At 50.8% G+C, this 25,624-nt stretch overlaps 2 protein-coding genes across 10 annotated transcripts in view; both read left to right on the top strand.

Moving 5' to 3' along the window:
• RANBP1 (RAN binding protein 1) overlaps positions 1 to 25,624 on the top strand; it is a 290,326-nt gene that overhangs the window by 246,455 nt on the left and 18,247 nt on the right. The gene's annotated exons all lie outside the window — the stretch shown is intronic.
• Positions 1 to 25,624, top strand: part of DGCR8 (DGCR8 microprocessor complex subunit) — a 32,854-nt gene that overhangs the window by 5,051 nt on the left and 2,179 nt on the right. Inside the window, exons 2-13 of one of the 3 annotated variants that reach the window (XM_050746085.1) lie at positions 400 to 1,392; positions 1,857 to 2,016; positions 4,390 to 4,532; positions 4,697 to 4,979; positions 6,139 to 6,336; positions 6,573 to 6,674; positions 7,515 to 7,613; positions 10,061 to 10,143; positions 22,228 to 22,328; positions 22,642 to 22,748; positions 23,321 to 23,448; positions 24,822 to 24,935. In XM_050746085.1, coding sequence (XP_050602042.1) covers positions 673 to 1,392; positions 1,857 to 2,016; positions 4,390 to 4,532; positions 4,697 to 4,979; positions 6,139 to 6,336; positions 6,573 to 6,674; positions 7,515 to 7,613; positions 10,061 to 10,143; positions 22,228 to 22,328; positions 22,642 to 22,748; positions 23,321 to 23,448; positions 24,822 to 24,935 — 2,238 coding nt within the window. In that variant the 5' untranslated portion in view covers positions 400 to 672. Of the gene's footprint in view, positions 1 to 2; positions 1,393 to 1,856; positions 2,017 to 4,389; positions 4,533 to 4,696; positions 4,980 to 6,138; positions 6,337 to 6,572; positions 6,675 to 7,514; positions 7,614 to 10,060; positions 10,144 to 22,227; positions 22,329 to 22,641; positions 22,749 to 23,320; positions 23,449 to 24,821; positions 24,936 to 25,624 lie in introns of those variants that run through there. The other 2 variants (XM_050746086.1, XM_050746087.1) reach the window with 2 other exon arrangements.

Here is a 25,624-nt window from a genome sequence, read left to right as displayed (position 1 = left end):
CTAGTGGCCTGAGGGAGGCCACGTGCCTTCTGTGTGTTCCAGAAAGGGTGCCTCCCACCGCATGCTTGCTTATCTGAGTTAGAAGAATGCTGTGGTGGGGTTTAGTGTAAATTTTTAAAATATTTTTTGAGCCTTATGATTATATAGTTTTTGTGTTTCTGAAGTAGGAATTAAAGTGGGCAGTTAACAAAATATTTAACTTTGGACTTAAGTTATAATTCAGGTTCTGAAGAAAAAAAGTAAGGTTAATTTGTTCTGATGCCTAAAAGGTCCTCTTAGGGAATATTATTTGAAGCCCTTTACTGTGCTGTTAATAGTGCTTGACTTTTAACTTGGTACCAGGGAAGTGGAAGGTTTCTGTCATTTTGTGATGATATTTTTAAATTTCTTTGCAGGTAGAAGAAGAAAGGTGCCACTCCGGCATGAAGACAGACTCGCTTAGTCGCCAATCACTTAAGCTGAGTGCATTGTGATTTCCAATAATTGAGGCAGTGGTTCTAAAAGCTGTCTACATTAATGAAAAGAGCAATGTGGCCAGCTTGACTAAGCCGCCAGCGCACAGCGCGGCAGGACGCGCCTGGGTCTCAGCGGACTTTTGCATGTTAGCTGTGTAGATTTATGTGAGGGCTTGTAAAACTCTGGTCTTGTAAACTAGTCTTAAGCGCTTTTAATATGGAGACAGATGAGAGCCCCTCTCCGCTCCCGTGTGGGCCCGCAGGAGAAGCGGTGATGGAGAGCCGAGCTCGCCCCTTCCAAGCGCTGCCCCGTGAGCAGTCTCCACCACCTCCCCTGCAAACGTCCAGTGGTGCAGAGGTAATGGACGTTGGCTCTGGTGGTGATGGACAGTCCGAACTCCCTGCCGAGGACCCCTTCAACTTCTACGGAGCTTCTCTTCTCTCCAAAGGATCCTTCTCTAAGGGCCGCCTCCTCATAGACCCGAACTGTAGTGGCCACAGCCCGCGCACCGCCCGGCACGCACCTGCGGTCCGGAAGTTCTCCCCTGACCTTAAGTTGCTTAAGGATGTAAAGATTAGCGTGAGCTTTACCGAGAGCTGCAGGAGTAAGGACAGGAAGGTGCTGTACACAGGAGCAGAGCGCGACGTGCGGGCGGAGTGCGGTCTGCTCCTTAGCCCTGTCATTGGGGACGTGCATGCTTGTCCCTTTGGCGGGAGTGTTGGTGACGGGGTAGGCATAGGGGGTGAGAGTGCTGATAAGAAGGATGAGGAGAATGAGCTGGATCAGGAAAAGAGAGTGGAGTATGCAGTGCTCGATGAGTTAGAAGATTTTACTGACAATTTGGAGCTAGATGAAGAAGGAGCAGGCGGGTTCACGGCTAAAGCAATCGTTCAGAGAGACAGAGTGGATGAAGAGGCCTTGAATTTCCCCTACGAGGTATGTTGGCAGCCCCTCCTTTAGAGGGCTCTTAGCAAAACCCAAAGAGAGATTTGGAAATTGCAGCATCTTTTGAAAGCAGGGAAATTGAAAAAAAACCAAAATCGTCTCTGAGGTGGAATAATGTTAATGTGGAGAAGAGAAAGATGTAAGGAGTCCACATTTTTAAAGTTTCCTAATGAAAAGTTTGGCCCATGGATAGGCCTTGCACCCCGATCCAGCACCTGAGGCAACAGGTGCTGCTGAGACACTCCTTGGCAGTGTGTGCCCCTGGACCAGGTGTGTTGGTGTCAGCTGGTAGCTTCATCCCGTTTGTTTTTCAGATGATCATGCACCCTAAGGGCACATCTAGGCCCCGTGAGAGCACCTCCTTTCTGTGTCTGTTCTCAGGAATGCTGTTGAGCTCTCCTGGTGCAGGAGCATGAGCGCCAGGGGCTCTGGTGTCTGAACAGCGTGTTTTGCAGGATGACTTTGACAACGATGTGGATGCTCTGCTGGAAGAAGGCCTTTGTGCCCCCAAAAAGAGGCGAACAGAGGAAAAATATGGCGGAGACAGCGACCATCCGTCCGATGGAGAGACGAGTGTGCAGCCGATGATGACCAAGATTAAAACAGTGCTCAAAAGTACGTGGGTGGGTCAGAAGTGGTGGGTGTTCCAGGGCAGTGGAAGGGTGGTTGCTTCCTTAGCAGAAATGCTTTGAGAGAGCTCTGGTGCCAGGTAGTGGGCTGGGTGGAGGCATGTTTGAGGACAGGACAGTCATGTCTGAGGAGGGAAACACAGGATGTAAGGATGCAAGGACGTCCTGGTGCATGACCCAGATTCAGATCCTGGTGTGTGCTATGGAAACCACAGAGCAGCAGGCACTGTGCAGAGGAATAGGAGGGGACTTCTGAGGGGTCAGGAGGAGATGTTGGTGCATGCCAGGAGCCAGCATGACCGTCAGCTGGAGGGTGTGGAGGCCAAGGGCAGAGGTGGGTGCACAATGAGATGGCAGGTGATAGTTGTGGTCCAGGTTCTGGTTCTGTACCAAGTGTCACAGGAAGCCACCAGAAGCAAGTGGTGTTACCTGATTTTTGTTTAACAACATGGCTTCTGGGCCACACATGGTGCGTGTACTTCAGGTGGGCAGGGTGGAAGTGCCCTGGTAGATGTGGCACTTCCTCAACTTTGAGTTGAGGGCAGTGGGGAGAGCACTTGGGAGGCACCCAGAGTTGCACTGTGAGGCTCTGTCATCGATGTGGTGCAGGTGTTGGGGGAGTTGGAGTCGGTGGCTTGGAGGCACCTGTGAGGGTCTTGGTGGAGATGTGGGACTCGGTAGAGGGACTAAAGAGATACACGGGGACTCATGCTCACAGGTGAGACCCCAGGCTGAGGGCTGGGGTGCAGAAGGTGGCAGGGTGCAACTGGGAGCAAAGCAAGGGGCGGGTGGCACATGGCCATCCTCCTTGGGCCATTGAGGGGACAAGTCAGCCATGCCAGGTGCCACATGTTGCTGCCTATGTCGTGTTGGTAGCAGTTAAGCAGGAGGGCTTTTGGGCCAAAAGGTTGCAGGCAGGGTAAACCTGGGGCTTCAGCTTCTGGGGCTGGGGACAGGAGGCTTGACCTCCGGGCCTCTAGGAGGCTGGTTTGGTGCTGCAGTTTCAGCAGGCTCATTCAGAAGGTAAACCCATGTTTGTCCTGCACAGCTCACAGGTCAGCAGCCATTCTGGCCTGGATGCCTGGACGCTCACAGATGGACAGCTGCATGTGATCCCTCCCTCAGGTGGCTGGGCCAGCTTTGTGTCCACTCACAGTCACAGAGGAGCAGCCCCAGCGGACCTGTGGCCCGTCTCTTGCCTGGCTCCTTATTCACTTTGCTTCTTTTCCTGACTTAGCCCAAAGCTGGCAGGAGGCAGCTCCATCTGGGCCTGACTCCGTGGGGAGAGCACCCCCGCAGTGTGCGTGCACTCCGACCTTTAACACTCCCTTCCTGGATCATCACCTGATGGTGACCTGGGTGTAGGTGTCAGGTCCAGGGTCAGGGCCACTTGGTGGGAACCTGGCCCTGAGAGTCACTGGCCCTTTTTCTCCTTATGTATATTTTTAAAGATTTAATTTGCTTTCTTCTGTTTTCTATTTTTTTTTTTTTTTGAGGTGGGGTCTTGCTGTTACCCAGGTTGGAGTGCAGTGGCATGATCATAGCTCACTGCAGCCTTAGCCTCCCAGGCTCAAGTGATCCTACCCCCTCAGCCTCCCAAGTAGCTGGGACTGTAGGTGTGTGTGGCCATGTCTGGATAATTTTTAAAAGGTTTTTGTAGAGTCGGGGTCTTGTTGTGTTGCCTAGGCTGGTCTTTCTAAGTTTTTAATTTGTTCCCAATACCTGTGAGAAAGTTAAGTTTTAGTTACATCTTTGCCTTATGCTCTTCCCAGCAGTCAGGCCTGGTGGCAGGTGTCAAGTTGATAAGTCATAAACCTCTTCCTCACAACTGCCTATAAAGCAAAGAAGGGGTTGGGAGTAGTGCATTTAACTGACTTAGAAACGGAATCATTTGAAGCAGTGTTTTGTATGCTGCTGAGAGTGCAGCTCAGTTGCAATGAAGACTTGTCACCTGGTCCCTGGGAGCAGTGGCTGACAGCCATGCAGTTTATTAGCAAAGCTCACCCAGCCCCAAGGCGCCTCTGGCCACAGCCAGGCAGACAGGAGAGGAGTCCAGTGTCTACAGTGCTTACCAGATGTGGAGGCAGGAGCTGAGGCTGGGACTTGTATCTTGCATGGACCTGTTCTGTGCTCCTTCATGTACTGGTTTGACACGTGTAAATTCCCACCTCAGGCCGCATGCTATCTGTCCTAGGCCTAGAGGCATAGCAGTGAGGAAGGAGAGAGGAACTTCGATTCTTTGTGAAGATCCAGATAAACACATGCATAGTACCCAACAATTTCTTGTGCAGGAGGTGCTGTGACAACAATTCCAAATGTTTTTACAGTGATTATAGGATGTTCTTGTCTTCTTGTGCAGGTCGTGGCCGCCCACCTACAGAACCGCTGCCCGACGGGTGGATCATGACATTCCATAACTCTGGAGTCCCAGTGTACCTACACAGAGAGTCTCGGGTGGTCACCTGGTCCAGGCCATACTTCTTGGGAACGGGAAGCATACGGGTAGGGGAGGCATCAGTCGTGACTTTAGGCTTGTAAGTTCTCAGACCAAAATGTGCACATCCCCACACACGGCACCGCAGCCAAGCAGAGGCCGGTGAAAGGCATCAGAGTTTCAGACTCTCGGGTTGTCCTTGTAATCCATATTGCAATTTCGCTATCCACAGAAACACGACCCTCCTCTGAGTAGCATCCCTTGTCTGCATTATAAGAAAATGAAGGACAACGAGGAACGGGAGCAAAGCAGTGACCTCACCCCTAGTGGGGATGTGTCCCCTGTCAAGCCTCTGAGCCGATCTGCAGAGCTGGAGTTTCCCCTGGATGAGCCTGACTCTATGGGTGCTGACCCAGGGCCCCCAGATGAGAAAGACCCACTAGGGGCTGAGGCAGCCCCTGGGGCCCTGGGGCAGGTGAAGGCCAAAGTCGAGGTGTGCAAAGACGAATCTGTTGGTGAGTTTTGAAGGACTCTTCCCTTCTTGCCTCCTGGGACCCATGAGCTTTGTTTTTCTAATGAAGGTCATCATTGTTCCTAGTTGTACTTGTCAGCAAGGGGCTGCGCACCTCCACTGTTGATGTGGCCGAAAGGCTTGTCTTTCTGTCCTTACAAGAACCTGCCTGGGTGCAGCACCCTAGGCTCCTGTCCCTGGGCTCTGCAGGGCCTGCATGCTGAGGCTGCTGGGGAGATGGCTGCTGGCACTGGCAGTGGGTCCTTTTCTCTTTGGTTGTTTGTATGATCTTTCCCTAAGTCTTGCTTTTTCAGTAGGATGTGCTCATGTGGCATTGTTTTGATTTATCTTGATGAGCTCAATGAGCCTCTAATCCATGACTCAGTGTTGGGAAACTGTCACCATTTTGTGGACAGTTCCCTCTTCAATCCTGCAATTGCTTGTTGGATGTATACTGGTGTTTCCCGTTCTCTCTTCCATGTCTTTTAGCCTAGTCCCACCATTTAAGTCTTAGTTCTTTCTTCAGGTGTGGCAGGTCTCTGTGAACCCACCTGCTGGATTACTTTCAAAGAGCACTTTCCATTTTCTAGGTTTCTGTTTGTCTGTACATCACTACCCAGCCTGTCTCATAACTCCGTGGAGTGTGGGGTGCCCTAGAAGAGCCTATGATGGGGGCTCTTGCCAAGGATGGGAAAGTGGCCCGGGAGGAAATGTGACAAATGCGAGACCCTGTGCAGGGAGCTGCCTGGGTGTGTTGCTGACTACAGAGGTGGCCAGGATGGCCAGAAGGAAAAGAGGTGGTCAGAGGTGGCGGGCGCATGGAGCCCGGGTGCTGCTGGCATTCTGGCACCTGTTTTGATGCAGGGAGGAGGTCCTGAAGGCCATCTGACTTTTTTAAGCTTTCTTTTTTCCTTTTTATTTTTATATTCTTCTTGCCCCAAATGAAGTAAAAGAACGTCTCAGAAATTCATCCGGAAGGGACCTGCCAGAATAATCTGAGCTGCTGTAGGGAGGGCTTCATTCTTTGCTTCCCTCCCCTTTGAAAGGGACGGGGAAGGGAAATAGTGTAACATGACCTGGGCCTGCCCCACGCACTGGGCTGTGATAACCTGACTCCTATGTTGGAAGTTAAGTAATTTGGTTCTCTGGTAAATCTGGGACAGATCTCGAGGAATTTCGAAGCTACCTGGAGAAGCGTTTTGATTTTGAGCAAGTTACTGTGAAGAAATTCAGGACTTGGGCTGAGCGGCGACAATTCAATCGGGAAATGAAGCGGAAGCAGGCGGAGTCTGAGAGGCCCATTTTGCCGGCCAATCAGAAGCTCATTACTTTATCAGTGCAAGATGCACCCACAAAGAAAGGTATAAGCCTCTGCGTTTTAACATCAGCAGACTGATTCTGTTTTTATTTCTAATGTGATGTGTTGAGGGCATGTTTTATGAGTTGCATTTCGTTCAAAGCTTATGTTTATCCCATGAATGCAGGGGTCTGCCACATTCATGATGGTGAGCCCCTAGTTACTGACATGGTAACAGGAAGCTGTGTGCTGGCTTGTGGCACTGCTTCACACTTGCTGAGATGATCCTTTTTGTCACAGAGTTTGTCATTAACCCCAATGGGAAGTCCGAGGTCTGCATCCTGCACGAGTACATGCAGCGTGTCCTCAAGGTCCGCCCTGTCTATAATTTCTTTGAATGTGGTAAGTCTAACCTTCCCCATGTCAGTCCTAAAGAATCACAAGGTGTCACTTCAGTCAGGGCTGGGGAGGCAGGCGCTGACCACTAGCCCTCCTCTACTGGGATGGGAGGGAAGGGAAGGTAGAGAGCAAGGTGCTGCAGATGGGTGGCTGGTTTCCTGGAGCCGCGCCCCGTCCGAGTGGGTGGCTCTGCTTTCCCCTTCCAGTCTGTCCCCTCTCCCCACCTTCCTTTTGTCCTGCCCCATCTGCTTTGCTGGTTTCTGATCCTGTGTTGTCATGGACAGCCTTATTGCAAGCAAGTCCTCCCCACTGTGCACTGGGTCCTTTCCCTGGTCTCCTGGTGCCCCTGGGTGTCTGAAGGGTCCTTGGGCATGCATTTCCCACCAGCTCTGTTTTCCTTGGGCGCCCTCATCACACACCTTTGTGAAGACCACTCTGTCTTCCCCTTGGAAGCTGGAGCCTGGGGGTCACTCATCCTTTGGGGTGGTGTTTCTTTGGCAAGCAACATCTTGTGCTTTCCCATTCCGACAGTCCTGTGTCCGTCTTTCATAGACCTCAGTCCCTGTCATAGGAGGCTCTGCCCCTCAGCCTTCTGCCGCCCCTCTGGCTCACCATCTCCCATGTGCCCCATTTCCCTCCACTTTCCCAGCTATGCCCTTTGCTGCTGCCTGTCCGCTGCCCATCTCCAGTCCCAGGGAGCCCCAGGTCTCTGCAGTCAAACACAGGCTGACTCTCTTCAGGGACAGCCCCTGACTGTGCCTTGTCTGTCGCTGTGGGCAGACTGTCTACACGCTTTTGATGTCTTGACTAGTATGTTTTAAAACAAGTAATTTTAATTTTAAGAGAACCCAAGTGAGCCTTTTGGTGCCTCGGTGACCATTGATGGTGTGACTTACGGATCTGGAACTGCAAGCAGCAAAAAACTTGCGAAGAATAAAGCTGGTAATATGCTTGCTTGGGTGTCAAAGATACGTGCTGCCTGCTGTGTCTGCCTTGCTGCTTGGTTAGGGAGGGGCTGAGCAGTGGTGACAAGTGGCAGGTGTGGGTGGGGCATGTTTATTTTATTTATGTAATCATCTACTTTGATTTTTAAAATTACATGCTCATTGGAAAAGACTCAAATAGAGTAAAGTGTGAGATTTAAAAGTAGAAGGCCGCAGCCAGATGCGGTGGCTCACACCTGTAATCCCAGCACTTTGGGAGGCCAAGGCGGGTGGATCACGAGGTCAGGAGATCGAGACCATCCTAGCTAACATGGTGAAATCCTGTCTCTACTAAAAATACAAAAAATTAGCTGAGCGTGGTGGCGGGCACCTGTAGTCCCAGCTACTCAGGAAGCTGAGGCAGAAGCATGGCATGAACCAGCGAGGCAGAGCTGTGGTAAGCCGAGATTGCACCACTGCACTCCAGCCTGGGCGACAGTGCGAGACTCTGTCTAAAAAAAAAAAAGGAGGCCGGGCACGGTGGCTCAAACCTGTAATCCCAGCACTTTGGGAGGCCAAGACTGGCGGATCATGAGGTCAGGAGATTGAGACCATCCTGGCTAACACGGTGAAACCCTGTCTCTACTAAAAAAAATACAAAAAACTAGCCGGGTGACGTGGCGGGCACCTGTAGTCCCGGCTACTCGGGAGGCTGAGGCAGGAGAATGGCGTGAACCCAGGAGGCGGAGCTTGCAGTGAGCTGAGATCACGCCGCTGCACTCCAGCCTGGGCGACAGAGCGAGACTCCGTCTCAAAAAAAAAAAAAAAAGAAAAAAAGTAGAAGGTGTCGGCCGGGCGCGGTGGCTCAAGCCTGTAATCCCAGCACTTTGGGAGGCTGAGACGGGCGGATCACAAGGTCAGGAGATCGAGACCATCCTGGCGAACCCGGTGAAACCCCGTCTCTATTAAAAAATACAAAAAAACTAGCCGGGCGAGGTGGCGGGCGCCTGTAGTCCCAGCTACTCGGGAGGCTGAGGCAGGAGAATGGCGTGAACCCGGGAGGCGGAGCTTGCAGTGAGCAGAGATCCGGCCACTGCACTCCAGCCTGGGCGACAGAGCGAGACTCCGTCTCAAAAAAAAAAAAAAAAAAAAAAGTAGAAGGTGTCTCTACTGACTGACAGCTGGGCCAGTATACCCCTCCCTAGTCCTGGCCCTGCACATATTCAGGGGTGTGCCTAGAGCCAACTGGGCTGTACTGGGCACACACTGTAGTGCTTGTTTGTTTTTAAACTGAGCAGCATGTGGGCATGCCAGGAGGGAGGAGAAGCGGGCCAGCGTGCTGTCGGCATCCTCCCCCAGTGGTGCTGGCTCTTACCAGCACTATTTCCTGAGTCCTCCCACTCCATGTTTGTGCCTAGCCACACAGAACACCTGGCACAGCACAGCTCTGGGAAGGCCGTGTGTCCTGGTGAAGACCCACTGCCCTTTTGTACCATGCCCTTGCCATTTGCATTCATGCCGTGCATTCATGGTAGTTGACGTTCTTTCACGAAAAGCCATTTGCCTCAGCGTCAGGGTTAGTTGGCCTCTTGTAGGGTGGTGTTGGGTGTACACCAGGCCTTGGCACCCACAGGTCAATTCTTGAGGTATCTGTCATTGGCATGCGTTTTCCAGAAGACCTACTGCCCATCTTAGAGAGATTCTGCCTAAGAGACTTTTGCAGCTCAACAAAGTGGGTGTGGTGGAGGTTTTGACAGATAACTTGCAGTGGGGTCTTGTGTGGGGGTGGAGATGCCTTGGGCATGGCTGTGTGCTCTTCCCGTTGCGGGGTCACCCGCTTTCCTCCCCATGTGCTGGAACCTACTTCCCCTGCCCAGACTCTGGCTGCCTTATAGACATCTTGGCTCCATGTCTTGCCAGCACTCATAGCTCTGTGGGGTCTATGGAGCCATCAGCCGTTGGCTACGGCACCTCTGACCCCAGTGGCCATGCCTGTGCTCTGCCCTCCGGCAGCCCCCTCTAACGTCTCTCAGACCTGGCTGCATCTCTCCACCCACGCCAGCCACTGCCTTTGCCACCTGGTCTAGGTGCCTGCAGCAGCCTGCTCTCAGGCCTCCCTGTGTGGTCCAGGGCCCACGAAGCTGTTTTCTCGCGTACCACCAAAGTGGTTCCCTAACACACAGCTCTGAGCTCTTCCCTGCCTGCTCCCAGGACCCCAGGGTGAGAGCGCACATACCCAGTATGGCCTGTGAGGCTTTCCGGCAGCCTGCCCCACGTCTCTTTTCTTTAGAACGGGCTTTTCGTCTGTCCTGTCCTGACCTTGTCTCTGAAGTGCTGCCACTCCTCAGGGCCCTCGCTCAGCCCCTGAGCTGTGGGGATGGGAGGCAGCAGTGCACAGTTCACTCTGCAGGATGGTGAGAAGAGGGCAGCGCCCAAGCCTTACCCTCAGGCTCTTTTTTTTCATAGCCCGAGCTACACTGGAAATCCTCATCCCTGACTTTGTTAAACAGACCTCGGAAGAGAAGCCCAAAGACAGTGAAGAACTTGAGGTGAGTGTTGTGGTCCTGCCCTACTGGGAGCTGCGGGTGCAGTGTGGCTACCCTGCTCTATTAGTGTGAGTTGGGGGTGTCCATGGGCTGTGCCCATGCCTTCCATGCCCTGCAGGTTAGTCATCTAGCCTCCAGGTTCTTCTGTTTGTATTTTCATAAAAGAGGAAACTTGCCTGTCTTTGTATAGGCAGAGAAAAAATGTCCTTTTTCTTAGAGATTTTTGTCCTCTGTTTTGCAGCATTGAGTGTGCACCGTAAATGTCGGGTACATGTAGGTTTGTGATGGGAATGAATCTTTGAGGCAGAGTCTACAAGATTTAGATTTTTTTTTTTTTTTTTTTTTTTTTTTTGAGATGAAGCCTTGCTCTATCACCTAGGCGGTGACAGACTTTGATCCTGATCCTATTGCAACTTTCGCCTCCCGGGTTCAAGTGATTCTCTTATCTCAGCTTCCTGAGTAGCTGGGATTACAGGTGTGTGCCACCATTTCTGGCTAATTTTTGTACTTTTAGTAGAGATAGGGTTTCACCATGTTGGCCAGGCTGGTCTCGAACTCCTGACCTCTGGTGATTCACTTGCTTCAGCCTCCCAAAGTTCTGGGATTACAGACATGAGCCACTGTGCCCGGCCCTAGATTGTTCTTTATACACTTGACCCTTGAGCAATGTGGAGGTTAGGGGCACCAGCCTCTCATGAGGTCAAAAATTCACGCATCACTTTCAGTCCTCCCAAACCTTAACTACTGGTAACCTATTCTTGACCAGAAGCCATACCAATAACATAAATAATTGGTTAACACATATTTTGTTATGTACATATTACTACAGTGGTCCCCAACCTTTTTGGCACCAGGGATCAGTTTCAGGGAAGACAATTTTTCTACAGACGGTGTTGGGGGGCGGGGATGGTTTCAGGATGACTCAAGCACGTCACATTTATTGTGTACTCTTAATTTCTGTTATTGCTACATTATAATATGTATTGAAATAACTATACAGCTCGCCATAATGTAGAACCAGTGGGAGCCCTGAGCTTGTTTTCTTGCAACTAGATGGTTCCCTCTGATGATGATGGGAGACAGTGACAGATCATCAGGCATTAGATTTGCATAAGGAGTGCACAACCTAGATCCCTTGAATGCACCGATCACAATAGGGTTCATACTCCTGTGAGAATCTAATGCTACTGCTGATCTGACAGGAGACAGAGCTCAGGCATAAAATGAGTGATGGGGAGCAGCTGTAAATACAGATGAACCTTCACTTGCTCATTCACTCCGCACCCCCGCCCCCTTCACTCATGTCCTGCTATGCAGCCCGGCTCCTAACAGGCCATGGATTGGTACCTGTCCGTGGCCTGGGGGTTGGGGACCCCTGATATATACTGTATTGTTACATTAAAGTAAGTTACAGAAAAGAATGTTATTAAGAAAATCATAAGAAAAAATTTATTTACTATTCTTGAAATGGAAACATCATAAAGGTCTTCATCCTCCACATCTTCATGTTGAATAGCTGAGGAGGAGCGGGAAGAGGAGGAGTTTACCTTGGTGTCTCAGGGGTGGCAGAGGCAGAAGAAAATTTTTGTATAAGTGAACATGCAGTTCAAATCCATGTTGTTCATGCAGTTCAAATCCATGCAGTTCAAATCCATGTTGTTCAAGGGTCAGCCATATGAAGAACCATTTAAAACTAGCTGTGAGATGGGTGGATCACGAGGTCAGGAGATCGAGACCATCCTGGCTAACACGGTGAAACCCCGTCTCTGCTAAAAAATACAAAAAACTAGCCGGGTGAGTTGGTGGGCGCCTGTAATCCCAGTTACTCGGGAGGCTGAGGCAGGAGAATGGCGTAAACCTGGGAGGCGGAGCTTGCAGTGAGCTGAGATCTGGCCACTGCACTCCAGCCCAGGGGACAGAGCGAGACTCCGTCTCAAAAAAACAAAACAAAAACAATAAAACTAGCTGTACACCTTTTTGGGTAAATGGTTATTTGTAGCAAGGGCTTCTGAAATTTTGAAGGCTGCATTCTTATTTATATAATAGCTTTATTGAGATAGTTTACATAGTATTAAGTTTGACCTTTTAAATTTTATAACTAAGTGGATTTTTGTATATTCAGAGTTGTATAACCATCATAACTACCTAATTTTAGAATATCTCGTCACCCCCAAAAGAAACTCCATACCCATTAGCATTCACTCTTAGTTCTCTCCAACCACCAAAAGCCACTAATCTGTCTTCTGTCTCTATATATCTGCCAACTCTGGACATTTCATATCAGTGGAATCATACGATATGTGGTCTTTTGTGACTGGCTTCCTTCATTTAGTGTGCTATTGTCAGCTGTAGGTTTTTATCAGAATAAGGAAATTTCCTTTTCTTCCTGGTTTGCTGAGAGTTTTTGTGGGGATGTTAGATTTTGTCAATGTTTTTTTGCTTCTGTTCAGATGATCATGTATTTTTTTTTTTGTCTTTTATTTTAGTAATATAGTGTATTATATTGGTTTTTGAATGGTGAGCCAACCTTGCATTCCTGGGATATATCCCACTTGGTCATGACATATAATGAATTTTTTAATATGTTGCTGGATTCATTTTGCTGGTATTTTGTTAAGGATTTTTGCATTTGTAGTTATAAGCAATATTGATCTGTAGTTTTCTTGTGATATCTTTGTCCAGTGTAACAACAGGTGCAGGTATCAGGATAATACTGGCCTCATAAAAATGGTTGGAACATGTTCCTCTTCTGTTGTGTGGGATAGTTTGTGAAGGATTAGTGTTCATTTTTTAAATGTTTGATAGACTGTGCTCAGTGAAACCTTCTGGTCCCAGGCTTTTCTTTGTCCAGAGCTACTTAATTGCTAATTCAATCTTACTTGTTATAGGGCTGTTGTGATTATCTATTTCTTCTTGAGCCAGTGTTGATAGTTTGTGTCTGTTTTGGAATTTTTTTCCCATTCGATATAGATTATCTAATTGATTAGCATATATTTGTTCCTAGTATCCCCATATGACCCTTTTTTATTTCTATATGGTTGTGATGGTCCGTTGCTATCATTCCTGATTTCAGTAGTTTGAGGTTTTCTTCTTTTTCTTGGTCAGTAAATTGTTACACTTGATATCTCACAGGTCTCTGAGGCTCTATTGTTTCTTCTCTGTTCTTTTTTCTTTCTGTCTCTCAGAGTGGATTATTTCAGTTGCCCTGTCTTCAAGTTTGCTCCTCTATCTTCTGTCGGCTCAGGTTCTGTTGGTGAACCCCTCTAGTGACTGTTTCATGATTGCTATCCTTTTTTTTTGAAATTCTCTATTGGGTAATGTATTGTTTTTATACTTTAATTCTTTTTTTAAAAAGTTATATATATAGGGTCGGGCGTGGTGGCTCACGCCTGTAATCCCAGCACTTTGGGAGGCTGAGGCGGGCGGATCATGAGGTCAGGAGATCGAGACCATCCTGGCCAACATGGTGAAACCCCATCTCTACTAAAAATACAAAAATTAGCTCGGCGTGGTGGCAGGTGCCTGTAATCCCAGCTACCCGGGAGGCTGAGGCAGAAGAATCTCTTGAACCCAGGAAGTGGAGGTTGCAGTGAGCTGAGACTGCGCCACTGCACTCCAGCCTGGTGACAGAGTGAGACTTCTGTCTCAAAAAAAAAAAAACCATATATATATAATTTATATATATATATATAATTTATATATATTTTTATATATAAAAAAATATGTATTTGCATTTTTTGCTGGGGATAGAGATGGGGTTTCGCCATATTGCTCAGGCTGGTCTCAAACTCCTAGGCTCAAGCAATCTGCCCACCTCAGCCTCCCAAAGTGTTGAGATGACAGGCGTGAGTCACTGTGCTGGCATTATACTTCAGTTCTTTAGACATGGTTTCTTAGTCCTTTGAGCATGTTTTCTGTAGGTGATGTAAAATCTGTTTCTGGTAAGTCCAGTCCTCAGAGAACGTGTATATTAAACTGCCTTTCCCTTCATGTATAGGCTGTCTCTATTTTCCTATTTCTTTGCTTGTCTCAGAATTTTTTGTTGTTGTTGAGAATTGGACATTTAAAATATATGGCAACTCTGGAAATCAGATTACCCCACCTCCCTTAAGTTTATAGTTTTTGTCATATGTCCTTGCTCTCTATTTGTGACTGTATCAGTCTGCTAGGGATGCTGTAACAAAGTATCACATAGTGGGAGGCTTAAATGACAGAGATGTATAGTCTCAAAGTTCTGGAAGCCAGAAGTCCAAAATGAAAGTGTCAGAAGGCTAAGAGAAGGCCTTTCTCTGTGGGTGAAGGATAGCGATCTTCATGTCTATGCCTTTCTCTCTGTGTGCATGTTGGTCTCCACATTCTCCATTTGTTAGAGAGACACCTGTCTCACTGGATTAGGCCCCACCCTAATGACCTCATTGTAACGTGATGACCTCTGTAAAGACCTTGTCTCCAAATACTGTTGCATTCTGAGGAACTTCAACATGTAAATTTGGGGGTGACAGTTTGCCTCATAATAGTGACTTTCCTAGATTGATTTTGTGAAGTGTGTATTCTTTGTGATTTGTGGCCACTGAATACACTGGCCCTTTAGCTGAGTGGTCTCCTGATGCTTGGACAGGGATTTTCTTTTGGTTTTTTTTGTTTTTTTTTGTTTTTTTGAGACAGAGTCTCGCTCTGTCGCCCAGGCTGGAGTGCAGTGGCGTGATCTCCACTCACTGCAAGCTCCGCCTCCCAGGTTCACGCCATTCTCCTGCCTCAGCCTCCCGAGTAGCTGGGACTACAGGCGTCCGCCACTGCGCCTGGCTAATTTTTGTATTTTTTTAGTAGAGACGGGGTTTCACCGTGTTAGCCAGGATGGTCTCGATCTCCTGACCTCGTGATCCGCCCGTCTCGGCCTCCCAAAGTGCTGGGATTACAGGCGTGAGCCACCGCACCCGGCCTGGACAGGGATTTTCTTAAATTCCCTGAGCCAGTAAGTCTCCCGGCCTGTTCTGAGGTCTGTGGGTCTGTGGGGCTCACCTGGTGTGCTCCGGTGGCTGCTAACTGTCTTAGCCTTTGTCTGCCACCTGCACAGAGCCTCCAGGTCAATCAGCTGGGAGGTTTTCCTGGGCCCGCATGCAGCCATCTCCAGACATACGCTAGAGCCTTTCAGAGGCCCAAGGACATATCCAACTTTTCCTTCTCGGGTTCTTGGCCAGCCTCTTGTTTGCCCAACTAGTGCCCCAGCCTCTGGCAGCTGCAGGGTGAAACAGTTGCTGCTGACTCCTTTTGACAAATGCTCTGAGGAACTGGGCCGTTTTCACTGAGTGAGGTCAAATAAAGACAAGTCCTGCCATGAGGCTTTTCCAGAGAGTGGCCAGGTGGACCCAACAGTGACAGTTCTCTGGGCCTGGGGCCTTGAGGACCCATTCTGCATTGAGTGGCTACCACAGAGCTGGGGAGAAGGGCTGGGAATGGGGTGAGTTAAGATGCCAGCAACTTCTTGTTCTTAGCAAGACTCATTGTCTTTCTTGAATCAACACTCCTCGGATTGTTGAAAGCCTTTCTTTACTTTCCAGAGTTCTGAAAGAATTGATTCTGACTATTTTTGCTAGTGTTCTTGTTGCTTTGATGGAGGAGAGCAGATTTTGAAGATCTTTATTCAGCCATTCTAGAACTACTTTATGGTTTTGTAAAGTTTTGTCATCTTTGTGTACTGGGGCTATTGTAAAATATGGTTAAGTGTCCATGGTAGTACTAACTTGCTCTTAAGTTTCTCGAACTCCTGGCTTCAAGCAGTCCTCCTGCTTCAGCCTCCCAGGGTGATGGGATTACAGGCGTGAGCCACCACACCCAGCCTCTTGCTCTTAAGTTTCTACATTTTTTCTGTGCTTTATGTAACTGCTTCATCGTGGACAGGCAGACAGATCGCAGGCCGCACTTGGATCAAGCACAGTCTCCAAGTACTAGCTGCTCCAGGAAGAGTCACATTTGTACCTTTTTTTTTTGAGATGGAGTCTCGCTCTGTCGCCAGGCTGGAGTGCAGTGGTTCGATCTCCGCTCACTGTAACCTCCACCTCCCAGGTTCAAGCAATTCTCCTGCCTCGGCCTCCTGAGTAGCTGGGACTACAGGCGCATGCCACCATGCCCAGCTAATTTTTGTATTTTTAGTAGAGACAGGATTTCACCATGTTGGCCAAGATAGTCTGTATCTCTTGACCTCATGATCCATCCACCTTGGCCTCCCAAAGTGCTGGGATCACAGGTGTGAGCCACTGCGCCCGGCCACATTTGACTTTTATTTCTGAGTGATCCAACTGTGGGAAAGATGGCTCCCAGGGAGGCTTCCAAGGCCCTCTGGGGAAGCGCTTGCGTAGACCCCTGCCCACCAAGACTCTTAGCATGGGTTGTTGCAGATGATGGTGCCTGAGTTGTATGGGTCTCACGCCACCTTCCTGTTTGAGTAAAAGCTCTGCCTTTTCTTTGCTATGGGGTGGTGGAAATGTCCGTGAACCACTATGGGTTCTGGCGCCAGAAGAGGGCCCAGCTGGGAGTCAGGTTCTCAGCCTCGGTTCTGGGGCTCTTCTGTGAAGTGGAGAAGCTTTTCAGAAACTATATTGCAAAGTAGTCTGAGAAAGAATAGGTTTCCCCAAGTGGAGAAGGACATGGGGGTAGGGCATGTGGTGGCTTCCGCTGTAGACTCGCCTGCCTGGGGCTTTTTCCACACCCTCCTCCGGGCCTCCCACACTACAGTCTGTCTGGAGCTAGCGTCAGATCTCCCCAGGTAAGGAGTTCAGTTCTGTGGGACTGCCACCACTTCCTGTGCCAGCTGCAAATGGGAACCCCGCCACCCAGCACAGGACCCCTCCTCATGCTTGGAAATTTGCTAGGACTCAGGGAACTCAGGAAGAACATTTTACTTACGAAACTTATTTTTCATGAAGGGCTGAGAGTTCCTCCCCTCTAATGACACATTTGATCTCTCTAGGGAGCCCACCCTGAGCCATCTCAGCATAAGCACTGTGGTGGGGTCGTTTTGAATCACAGACAAACTTAGCCTCAGGAAATCCTCAGGGTTTTAAGAGCTCTGTTCTGGGAACCTGAGAGAAGACGATGTATTTTTATGATGCCATGCCTTGGTTTAGGGTGCCTTTTGTATGTGTCCCTCCTGAGAAGCTCTTTGACCCTCTGATTTGTATATATGTCATCTGTCATGTCCCCATTTTAAAATCTGTCAGAGGGGAAAGTAGCTTTTCCCTCAGTGGTAGGGCGCGGGTTTAGACAGGGTTGGCTGTCTCCTGTTCCTGGAAGTTCCTATTTGCTGGTTCTCAGCGAGGCTCTCAGGTTGTGCTCCTGCCCCCTGCCCCTCCCAGCTGCCTGTGCAGAGGTGCCAACACCTGTCCTTGGACTGTCCCCTGGACAGCCTGGGGCGTGGGGTGGCATCCCCTCCTCGTGTGGACTCCGGAGGTGGGGCAGACGTGGCAGGAGGGTGGGTTGATGCCTGTGAGGTGTGGTGGCCACGTATGTGTGCTACTTGATTAAAAAGGGAAAAAGAGGAACAGAACTGGCCTCATTTCCTTTTCATAAAGCTTGTGGTGATCTCTTCTTGGTATTTTGTTGCTAGCTGTGGGTTGGTGTTTCGTGGCTATTAAATTTAGGTATTAGTGACCAAGTGTTTTTTTTATTTCAACTTATTTTAAAATTTACATAGAGTTAAATTCACTTTTTCGTGCAGTACTATGAGTTTTGACAAATGCAGTCATGTAACCAACACTGCAATCAAGATGCGGAACATTTCTGTACACTCCCACATGCTCCTTTGTTGGCCAAACTCTGCCACCTGTATCCTCTGGTGGGCACTGAACTTCCCCTGTAGTTTTGCCAGATCCTGAATGTCCTCTCAGTGGAATCACATGGTAGGTAGCCTTTGAACCTGGCCTGTGGCTTGGTGTGGTATGATGCATCCGTCATGTGGTCATTTGTACTCCTGAGTGCTGGCCACCAGGTGGCTGTGCCCCTCAGTGCATCTCTCCATTCTCCCTTGAGGGACACTGGCAGGTTTCTAGGTTTTGGTGATGGGCAGTAAGGCTGCTGTAAGGCTGTCCAGGTCTGTGTGTGATGGACAGATTCGTTTCCTTCAGGTAAACCCCTGGGTTGGGGTTGCTGGGCCATGCGGCAGGTGCACGCTTACGTTAGCATTGCCCTCACACCTTTCTCAGTCACTAGGTGACCGTGGAAGTGTGTCTGTTTCGGGGTTCTCTACTGTCTCTTGAGCTGTGTGTCCTTTCACTGATGCCACACTTTGCTGATGACTTGAAGTCTTGGAATCAGATAGTGGGAATCCTCCGAGTTTGTTATTCTTTTTTTTTTTTTTTTTTTTGAGACGGAGTCTCGCTCTGTCACCCAGGCTGGAGTGCAGTGGCCGGATCTCAGCTCACTGCAAGCTCCGCCTCCCGGGTTCACGCCATTCTCCTGCCTCAGCCTCCCGAGTAGCTGGGACTACAGGCGCCTGCCACCTCGCCCGGCTAAGTTTTTTTTGTATTTTTAGTAGAGACGGGGTTTCACTGTGTTAGCCAGGATGGTCTCGATCTCCTGACCTCGTGATCCACCCGTCTCGGCCTCCCAAAGTGCTGGGATTACAGGCTTGAGCCACCGCGCCCGGCCGAGTTTGTTATTCTTTCTCAAAAAATTGTTTTGGCTATTCTAGGTCCTTTGCTGTTCCAGGTAGACTTCAGAAACAGTATGTCAGTTTCCATAAAAAGTTCTGGGCTGGGTGCGGTGGCTCACACCTGTAATCCCAGCACTTTGGGAGGCTGAGGTGGGTGGATTACCTGAGCTTAGGAGTTTGAGACCAGCCTGGCCAACATGGTGAAACCCCATCTCTACTTAAATACAAAAATTAGCCGGGTGTGGTGGCGGGCACCTGTAATCCCAGCTACTCAGGAGGCTGAGGCAGGAGAATCACTTGAACCCAGGAGGCGGATGGTGAAGTTGCAGTGAGCCAAAATTGTGCCATTGCACTCCAGCCTGGGCAACAAGAGCGAAACTCCATCTTTAAAAAAAAAAAAAAAGCCTGCATTTTGATTGGAATTGATCCTGTAGATCAATCTGGGGAGAATGGACATCCTAACAATATTGAATTTTCCAAATCATAAACATAGTTCATCTGTCCATTTATTTAGGTCTTCTTTGATATCTTTCATGGGTGGTCGGCAGTTTTGATCACATAGATTTCATCACATCTGTGTATATTCTACTAGATTTATAGTTAAATATTTTATGCGTGGCACTGTGGTGAATAGTACCTTAGTTCTGATTGATTGTTTATTGCTAGCATACAGAGCTAGAATTTGTCTTATTTGTACCGACTTATTCTAGTAGTTTTTCTGTAGATTCCGTATCCAATTTTCTTCTTTTATTTGTCAATATAGTTAATTATGTTGATTTTTTTAAAATGTGTTCCTGGAATAAGTCCTACTTGGGCATGGTTTATATTCCTTTTCGTGTGTTAATGGCTTTAATTTGCTAGTTCCCCACTGCATCTGTGTTCTGGATGTTAATGTCATGGTACGGTTAGTGTCGTCAAGTGAAGGGGAAATAGCCCTCCTCCTGAGTTTTTCAGAAGGGCAAGAGAGATGTAGAATTGGTATCATTTCTTCCTTAAAATTTGGGCCTGTAGTTTTCCTAGTGGGAAAGTTTTAAACTACTACTGTATGAACTACTAACTATAACTACGACTACTCTAAACTACTGTTGAGTTTCTTTTTTTTTTTTTTTTTTTTTTTTTTTGAGACGGAGTCTCGCTCTGTTGCCCAGGCTGGAGTGCAGTGGCCGAATATCAGCTCACTGCAAGCTCCACCTCCTGGGTTTATGCCATTCTCCTGCCTCAGCCTTCCCGAGTAGCTGGGACTATAGGCGCCTGCCACCTCGCCCGGCTATTTTTTTTTTGTATTTTTTAGTAGAGACGGGGTTTCATCGTGTTAGCCAGGATGGTCTCGATCTCCTGACCTCGTGATCCTCCCGTCTCGGCCTCCCAAAGTGCTGGGATTACAGGCTTGAGCCACCGCGCCCGGCCTGTTGAGTTTCTTAAACAGGTGTAGGGCTGTTAAGGCTACTGAGATAGTTTGTGTCTTGCCAGGCATTGGTCCATTTCATCTAGATAGTGGAATGGAGAGGTGTCAGGCGTCTGTGGTGCTCCCGCATGGTCCTTTGACATCTCCCAGGCACTGATTGCTTAGGTTTCTCCTGTGCTGTTTGTCAGAAGCAACAGGGATTTGTCTGCAGGTCGCTTCTGCCATCCATCTGCTCTCACGAGCTGGAGCCTCCACCTGTCCCTGGCGGGTTAACCCTCAGTAGCACATATGGCTTCAGGCAGCTTGGTGCCGGGCATCCTGGCTTAGGTCTTTTGCCAGAAACTTCTGAGCATGCTCTCTAGCTTCCACGGCCATGGCTTCTCTAGGGCCAGTCCCGAAGCCGCGGGGTATGTCGGTCCTTGTGGGCCGAGAGCACTAGACGTTGCTAATTGGTTGGCTGGTTGACAAGCCCTTGAGGTTCCAGGGCCTGATGTCTTGGTGAGTGACCTTCCCTGGAAAAAGACCCACGTTGATTTGTGCACTTGAGAGGAGCAGTGTCTTCTGGAGACCTATTTGAAGACCGTAGCCAAGCCATACTGTGAGGATTTTTCGCTTGCCAACCTCAGTGCTAGTGCCTTCCTCTTCCATGCAGTTGCAGCGAGTTGGCCTTCTTGCTGCTTACTGGAGTGGTAAGGGCAGAGGAGCTGCCCGCTGCCCTGTCTGTAGGGCCAGCGTCCCTGTGGAGTGGGCTTGCCACACTGTGGGGCCTGCACGGCGAGGTGTGTGAATCATTTGAGTCTAGGCTTCCTCCCTGCCCATGGGCCAGGCAGGCTCCAGGTCCCTGCAGACCTCTCCAGAACAGGGCCGGTGGGGGAAGCTCTGTGAGGGTGTGGCTGATGGGTAATCTCCAGTACTTCAGCATGTGGTCTTTTTTGGAAAGAGGATGATTACTGATAGAATTAGTTGGGTTAACATGAGATCACACTGAAGCAGAGTGGTAGTGTGATCAGGTGTGTCTGGTTTCTCTAAGAAGAGGGAGGAGGGGCAGGGCTAGTAGACCACATGAAAATCGGAGCAATGCTGCCATAGCCGAGGGGTGTCGGGGCCATCAGGAGCTGGCAGAGGCTCCCTGGAGGCTTCTGAAAGAGGATGGCCCTGCTGAGGCCTTGATTTCAGACTTCAGAATGGTGAGAGAATAAACCTCTTGTTCTAAGCCACAGAGTTTGTGGTATGTTGTCACAGCAGCTCCACCAGGGAGGTTGTCCATGCTCCAGAGTGGGCTGGATGGCGTCTTCCTTTCACCCAGGAGGGGCTCTCAGCTTCAGCCAAAGGCCTAGTTGGGGAAGGCACAGCAGGCGCTGCCTCTGCACCTCAGCTCAGTGCAGCTTCCCTATGCCTCAGCTGTGCAGAATCTCCCCATCCCCTCGAGTGTAACTTAGGGAACTTGTTTACCTGTATGCCTCTCTTGCCCTTCCTGTGTGTCTTCTTGGGTTGGCTGCAGAGCCAGGGTGATGACACTGTTGGAAGCTGCGCTGGGCTGGGCCACCTGGGGCTGGGCTCTGTGTGGCTGTGTGGGGCTTTGGCCTTTGGGGAGCTGGGCCTTTTAAGGCCAGCTTTTGGGTCTGGCTGACTTTCCCTCTCCTGTAGTCTCAGTTGTGACAATAGTAAAGCCTCTCTCCAAAAGTGCTTTATCTTTATAGAGTTCTGAGAAAGGTGCCTTGTAGATCAGAATCAGATCCAGATGAGGTGGGCCTGGCCAGCCAGCCATGTGCCTGGGGTTCTCTTGGGATGCCAGACTCCGTCCCACAGTGCTCAGGGCGGAAGGGTGCTGTGGGCTCTGGAGATGGGCAAGTGGATGGTGAGGTATGGAGCGTGTCCCATATCCGGTGGGTTCCTTGCAGAGTTGAGGGTATGATGTGCTAGGCGAGCTCACAAGAACAGATACTAAGCATCTGGGGAAAGCCAACCCCAGGCCCAGCCGTGAAGAGGCAGGCGGGCCTGGTGGGGACTCATGAGCCTCTGCTTTGTGTTGTAGTATTTTAACCACATCAGCATCGAGGACTCGCGGGTCTACGAGCTGACCAGCAAGGCTGGGCTGTTGTCTCCATATCAGATCCTCCACGAGTGCCTTAAAAGGTAGGGTAGGGGGGTGCCTCCCCTCCTGAGTCAGGTCAGGGGAGCTCCTCTCTGGCGTCTCATATTCTCGTGGCTGTTTGTCCTAAGGCAGAGGCATGGCCAGGTTTCCCTGGTACACAGCAACTCCTTGGCCCTGGCCACCAGTCAGTCCCGCAGGCCTGAATAGGGCGTGTGGAGAATTCCCCCCTCTGGCTAAGACGCAGTCGGGGGAGAGGCTTGGTCATTTCCCAAGGGCTTCCCAGAGCAGGCCTCCTCAGAGGCAGCTGGCTGCTCTGCTCAGGGGACACCACCTGTTGTCTGTTTTCTCTTAAAGAAACCATGGGATGGGTGACACGTCTATCAAGTTTGAAGTGGTTCCTGGGAAAAACCAGAAGAGTGAATACGTCATGGCGTGTGGCAAGCACACAGTGCGCGGGTGGTGTAAGGACTCCTTCCCTGCTGCCTGGTGGCTGCCGGGCAGGCGGCCCCTGGTGTGGCCCTGTGCCTCTGTGGCTTGGTCTCAGCTGCTGCCCTGGCATTGTCCCTGAGCCCAGCTGTGTGTGCTGGCCACCACACATTCAGCCTAAGGCAGACTTGCGGCCGTCCTGCCTGTACTTTCTCTGTCTTCTCCCTTTCCCCCGCTGCTATCCCTGTCTCTGTCCAGCCCTTGTCCCTGTGGCAGGAGGAAAGGCTCTCCTTCTCAGATAGCTGGCAGAATCCTGCTGCTCCCTGTTTCTGGAGGTGTGGGTCTTGGCGGGAGGGAGGCTCTCAGCTGTGTGGCTCTGAGTGGTGGTGCCCTTAGCTCCTGGACTCTGAGGGCTACTCTCAAGGTGGCAGCTGTGTACTGTGAGACTCAGGTGCCCAGAGCAGTGGCAGAGTGCTGCCTGTTCCTATAGAATGTGCCCTTGCTGGCGTTCGGGGTGTGGGTCAGGAGGGCTGGGGGCAGCAGGGGGCCCCGTGAGCACTGGGTGTTTGTGACACCCTTTCTCCGTGCTTGCTCTTTCTCTGTGTAGGTAAGAATAAGAGAGTTGGAAAGCAGTTAGCCTCACAGAAGATCCTTCAGCTGCTGCACCCACATGTCAAGAACTGGGGTTCTTTACTGCGCATGTACGGCCGTGAGAGCAGCAAGATGGTCAAGCAGGTAACTGGCCCTCAGCAGGTCCCAGGGCAGCCTGTGCTGCCACCCTGGAGCGTGTTCCTGAGGCTCTGTGCTCAGAGGGTTGCTCACAGCTGCCTCTCTCCTGGGCCACTTGTGTGGCTTTGTGGGCAGTGGGTGGGTCGTCCTAGCCACATCTCCCATCCCGGCCTGCTGGGAATGGTCAGTGAAATGTGGGTGATTGAGAATGCAGCCTGGGCCCAGCTATGTGGCTTGTAGGGAGATGGCTGAAGTGCAAGGCAGGGCCGGGCAGGAGATGCTGAAGGTGCGCCTGGCTCTGGGGTATGCAAAGGCTCAGGAGCCAGGGCCAGCCCTCCCTGCTTGAAAGAGAGTGTCAGGGTAGCTCTCCCTGGTACCAGTGCCCACTCCTGAGGGGTGGAGGGTAACATGGGGAGGTGAGTGTTCACGTTCCTCATTTTCCCCAAATGATTACAGAAACTCTCTGGGTTCTGGTCAGTGGAAGGGGAAGTAGGTGTGGAGGGGTTGGGGCTGCAGGTGGGGCGGCCCCAGGACTGTGTGGTGGGTGGGCCCTGTGCCAGAGCCAGCTGCCAAGAGCAGGGCCTGCCTTTAGGTCCCTGAGACCATGGCCTCGGCACTGTCCCTGAAGAGGCCCTTACTCTGGACATGATAAGGGAGGGTGAGGGGGCCCACACGGGCCACCAGGGCGTGTTGAGGAGCTTGAGGAGAGACATTGTTGGGAAGCAAATTGAAATGTAGGTAGCGCTTGCTTCTGCCTTTGCTGTGCATGGTCCTTGGCTCCGACGGAGGGAGAGAAGGCAAGCCCCACTCTGGCCCGGGGGTGGGAAACTTCCCTAACCAGGAGGGGGAAAAGTCCCAGCCTGGCACAGCCACAGCTGGGAGGAGCTCTGGCATCCCGAGGAACCACAGCAGCCTTGGGGCTGGCCTAAGACTTGGGGCTGAGGCCAGTCTGATGCTCCTCTGCAGTCATGATATTTGCAGAGAGCTCAGTGCCTGGGGTTGATGGGCTGGGCTGCAGCATGCTGTTCTTAACTGGCTGCGGCCGCACTCTGGTTTCTCTCCTTGATGAGGGCTCTGGGCACCACGAGCACCTCACCTCCCTGCTCTGCCCATGGCAGGAGGCCGCATAAGTGGCCTCGTGTGGGCAGAAAGGCCTGGCAGCCGTGGACTGCCCCTCACTCTCGCTGCTGTCAGTGGGCCTGGCATCACTGAGGCGGGTAGTCAGCATGCAGTTATGTGGCCACAGCTCCTGGCTGTTTGGTGTCTGCCAGGCCCTGAACGCGCCTGCCTTCAGGGTTGCAGGCACACAGCTGCTGGGCAGTGGGCAGGCCATGGAGCTACAGCCTGCAGTCCTGAGCGTGAGGTGCTGTACTTCCCAGGAGACGTCGGACAAGAGTGTGATTGAGCTGCAGCAGTATGCCAAGAAGAACAAGCCCAACCTGCACATCCTCAGCAAGCTCCAGGAGGAGATGAAGAGGCTGGCTGAGGAGAGGGTGAGTGCCACCCTAGCGGGAGAGCTGCTGGGCCACGGCCATTCCTGTGGCAGCTGTGGAGGGACAGCAGGCGCCCCCAGGACCCGTGTCTGAGCTGACACCTTGGAAATGCTTGGATCCTCCTTCCAAAATCAGATACAGGCTTTTCTTTGAGCTTCAACATGTGTGATACTTTTATAAATCACTTCAGTTTTGGTTCTGTTGTTAGAGAGCTGGCAGGGCAGCCTGGTGGTGGACCATGAAGGTCACAGCCTTGGTGGGCCACCTGGGTCCCATGTCCACCCTGGGTGTTTGGAGGTAGGTCAGTGCGCCTGCCAGGGTTGAATCTGTAGGGCTTGGTCCTGATGAAGCCCCTAAAGCCACCTTGGGAACCCCACTCAAAGAGGGGTCTGTCAGGCTGGCAGTGGTGTCGTCTGTCCTCAGGCATCGTCTGCATGGCCAGGGCGTGACGCACCCGCCTGGGCCTTCTGGGTGGGAGTTAAGTGTGGCAGTTCCCTGGCTTGGGTGAGAGCCCCAGGAGGTATCTGCCACCGCCCAGGCCAGCAGGTCCCTCGCTGCTCCCTGGGGTGGGGCTTGGCCTCCTGGAGCCAGTGGGACTTCCTGGTTTGCCCCTAGTCGGAAGAGGGGCTGTGGGGCTCAAGGGCAGCAGGTGCAGGACACAGTGCTCCTGGCTGGGCCTGGAGCAAGCA

Source organism: Macaca thibetana, chromosome 10 (assembly GCF_024542745.1).
Source record: "Macaca thibetana thibetana isolate TM-01 chromosome 10, ASM2454274v1, whole genome shotgun sequence".
Classification (NCBI taxonomy): Eukaryota; Metazoa; Chordata; class Mammalia; order Primates; family Cercopithecidae; genus Macaca; species Macaca thibetana.
Note: the sequence above shows the minus strand (reverse complement) of the source record. Positions and strands in the feature narration are given on the sequence as shown.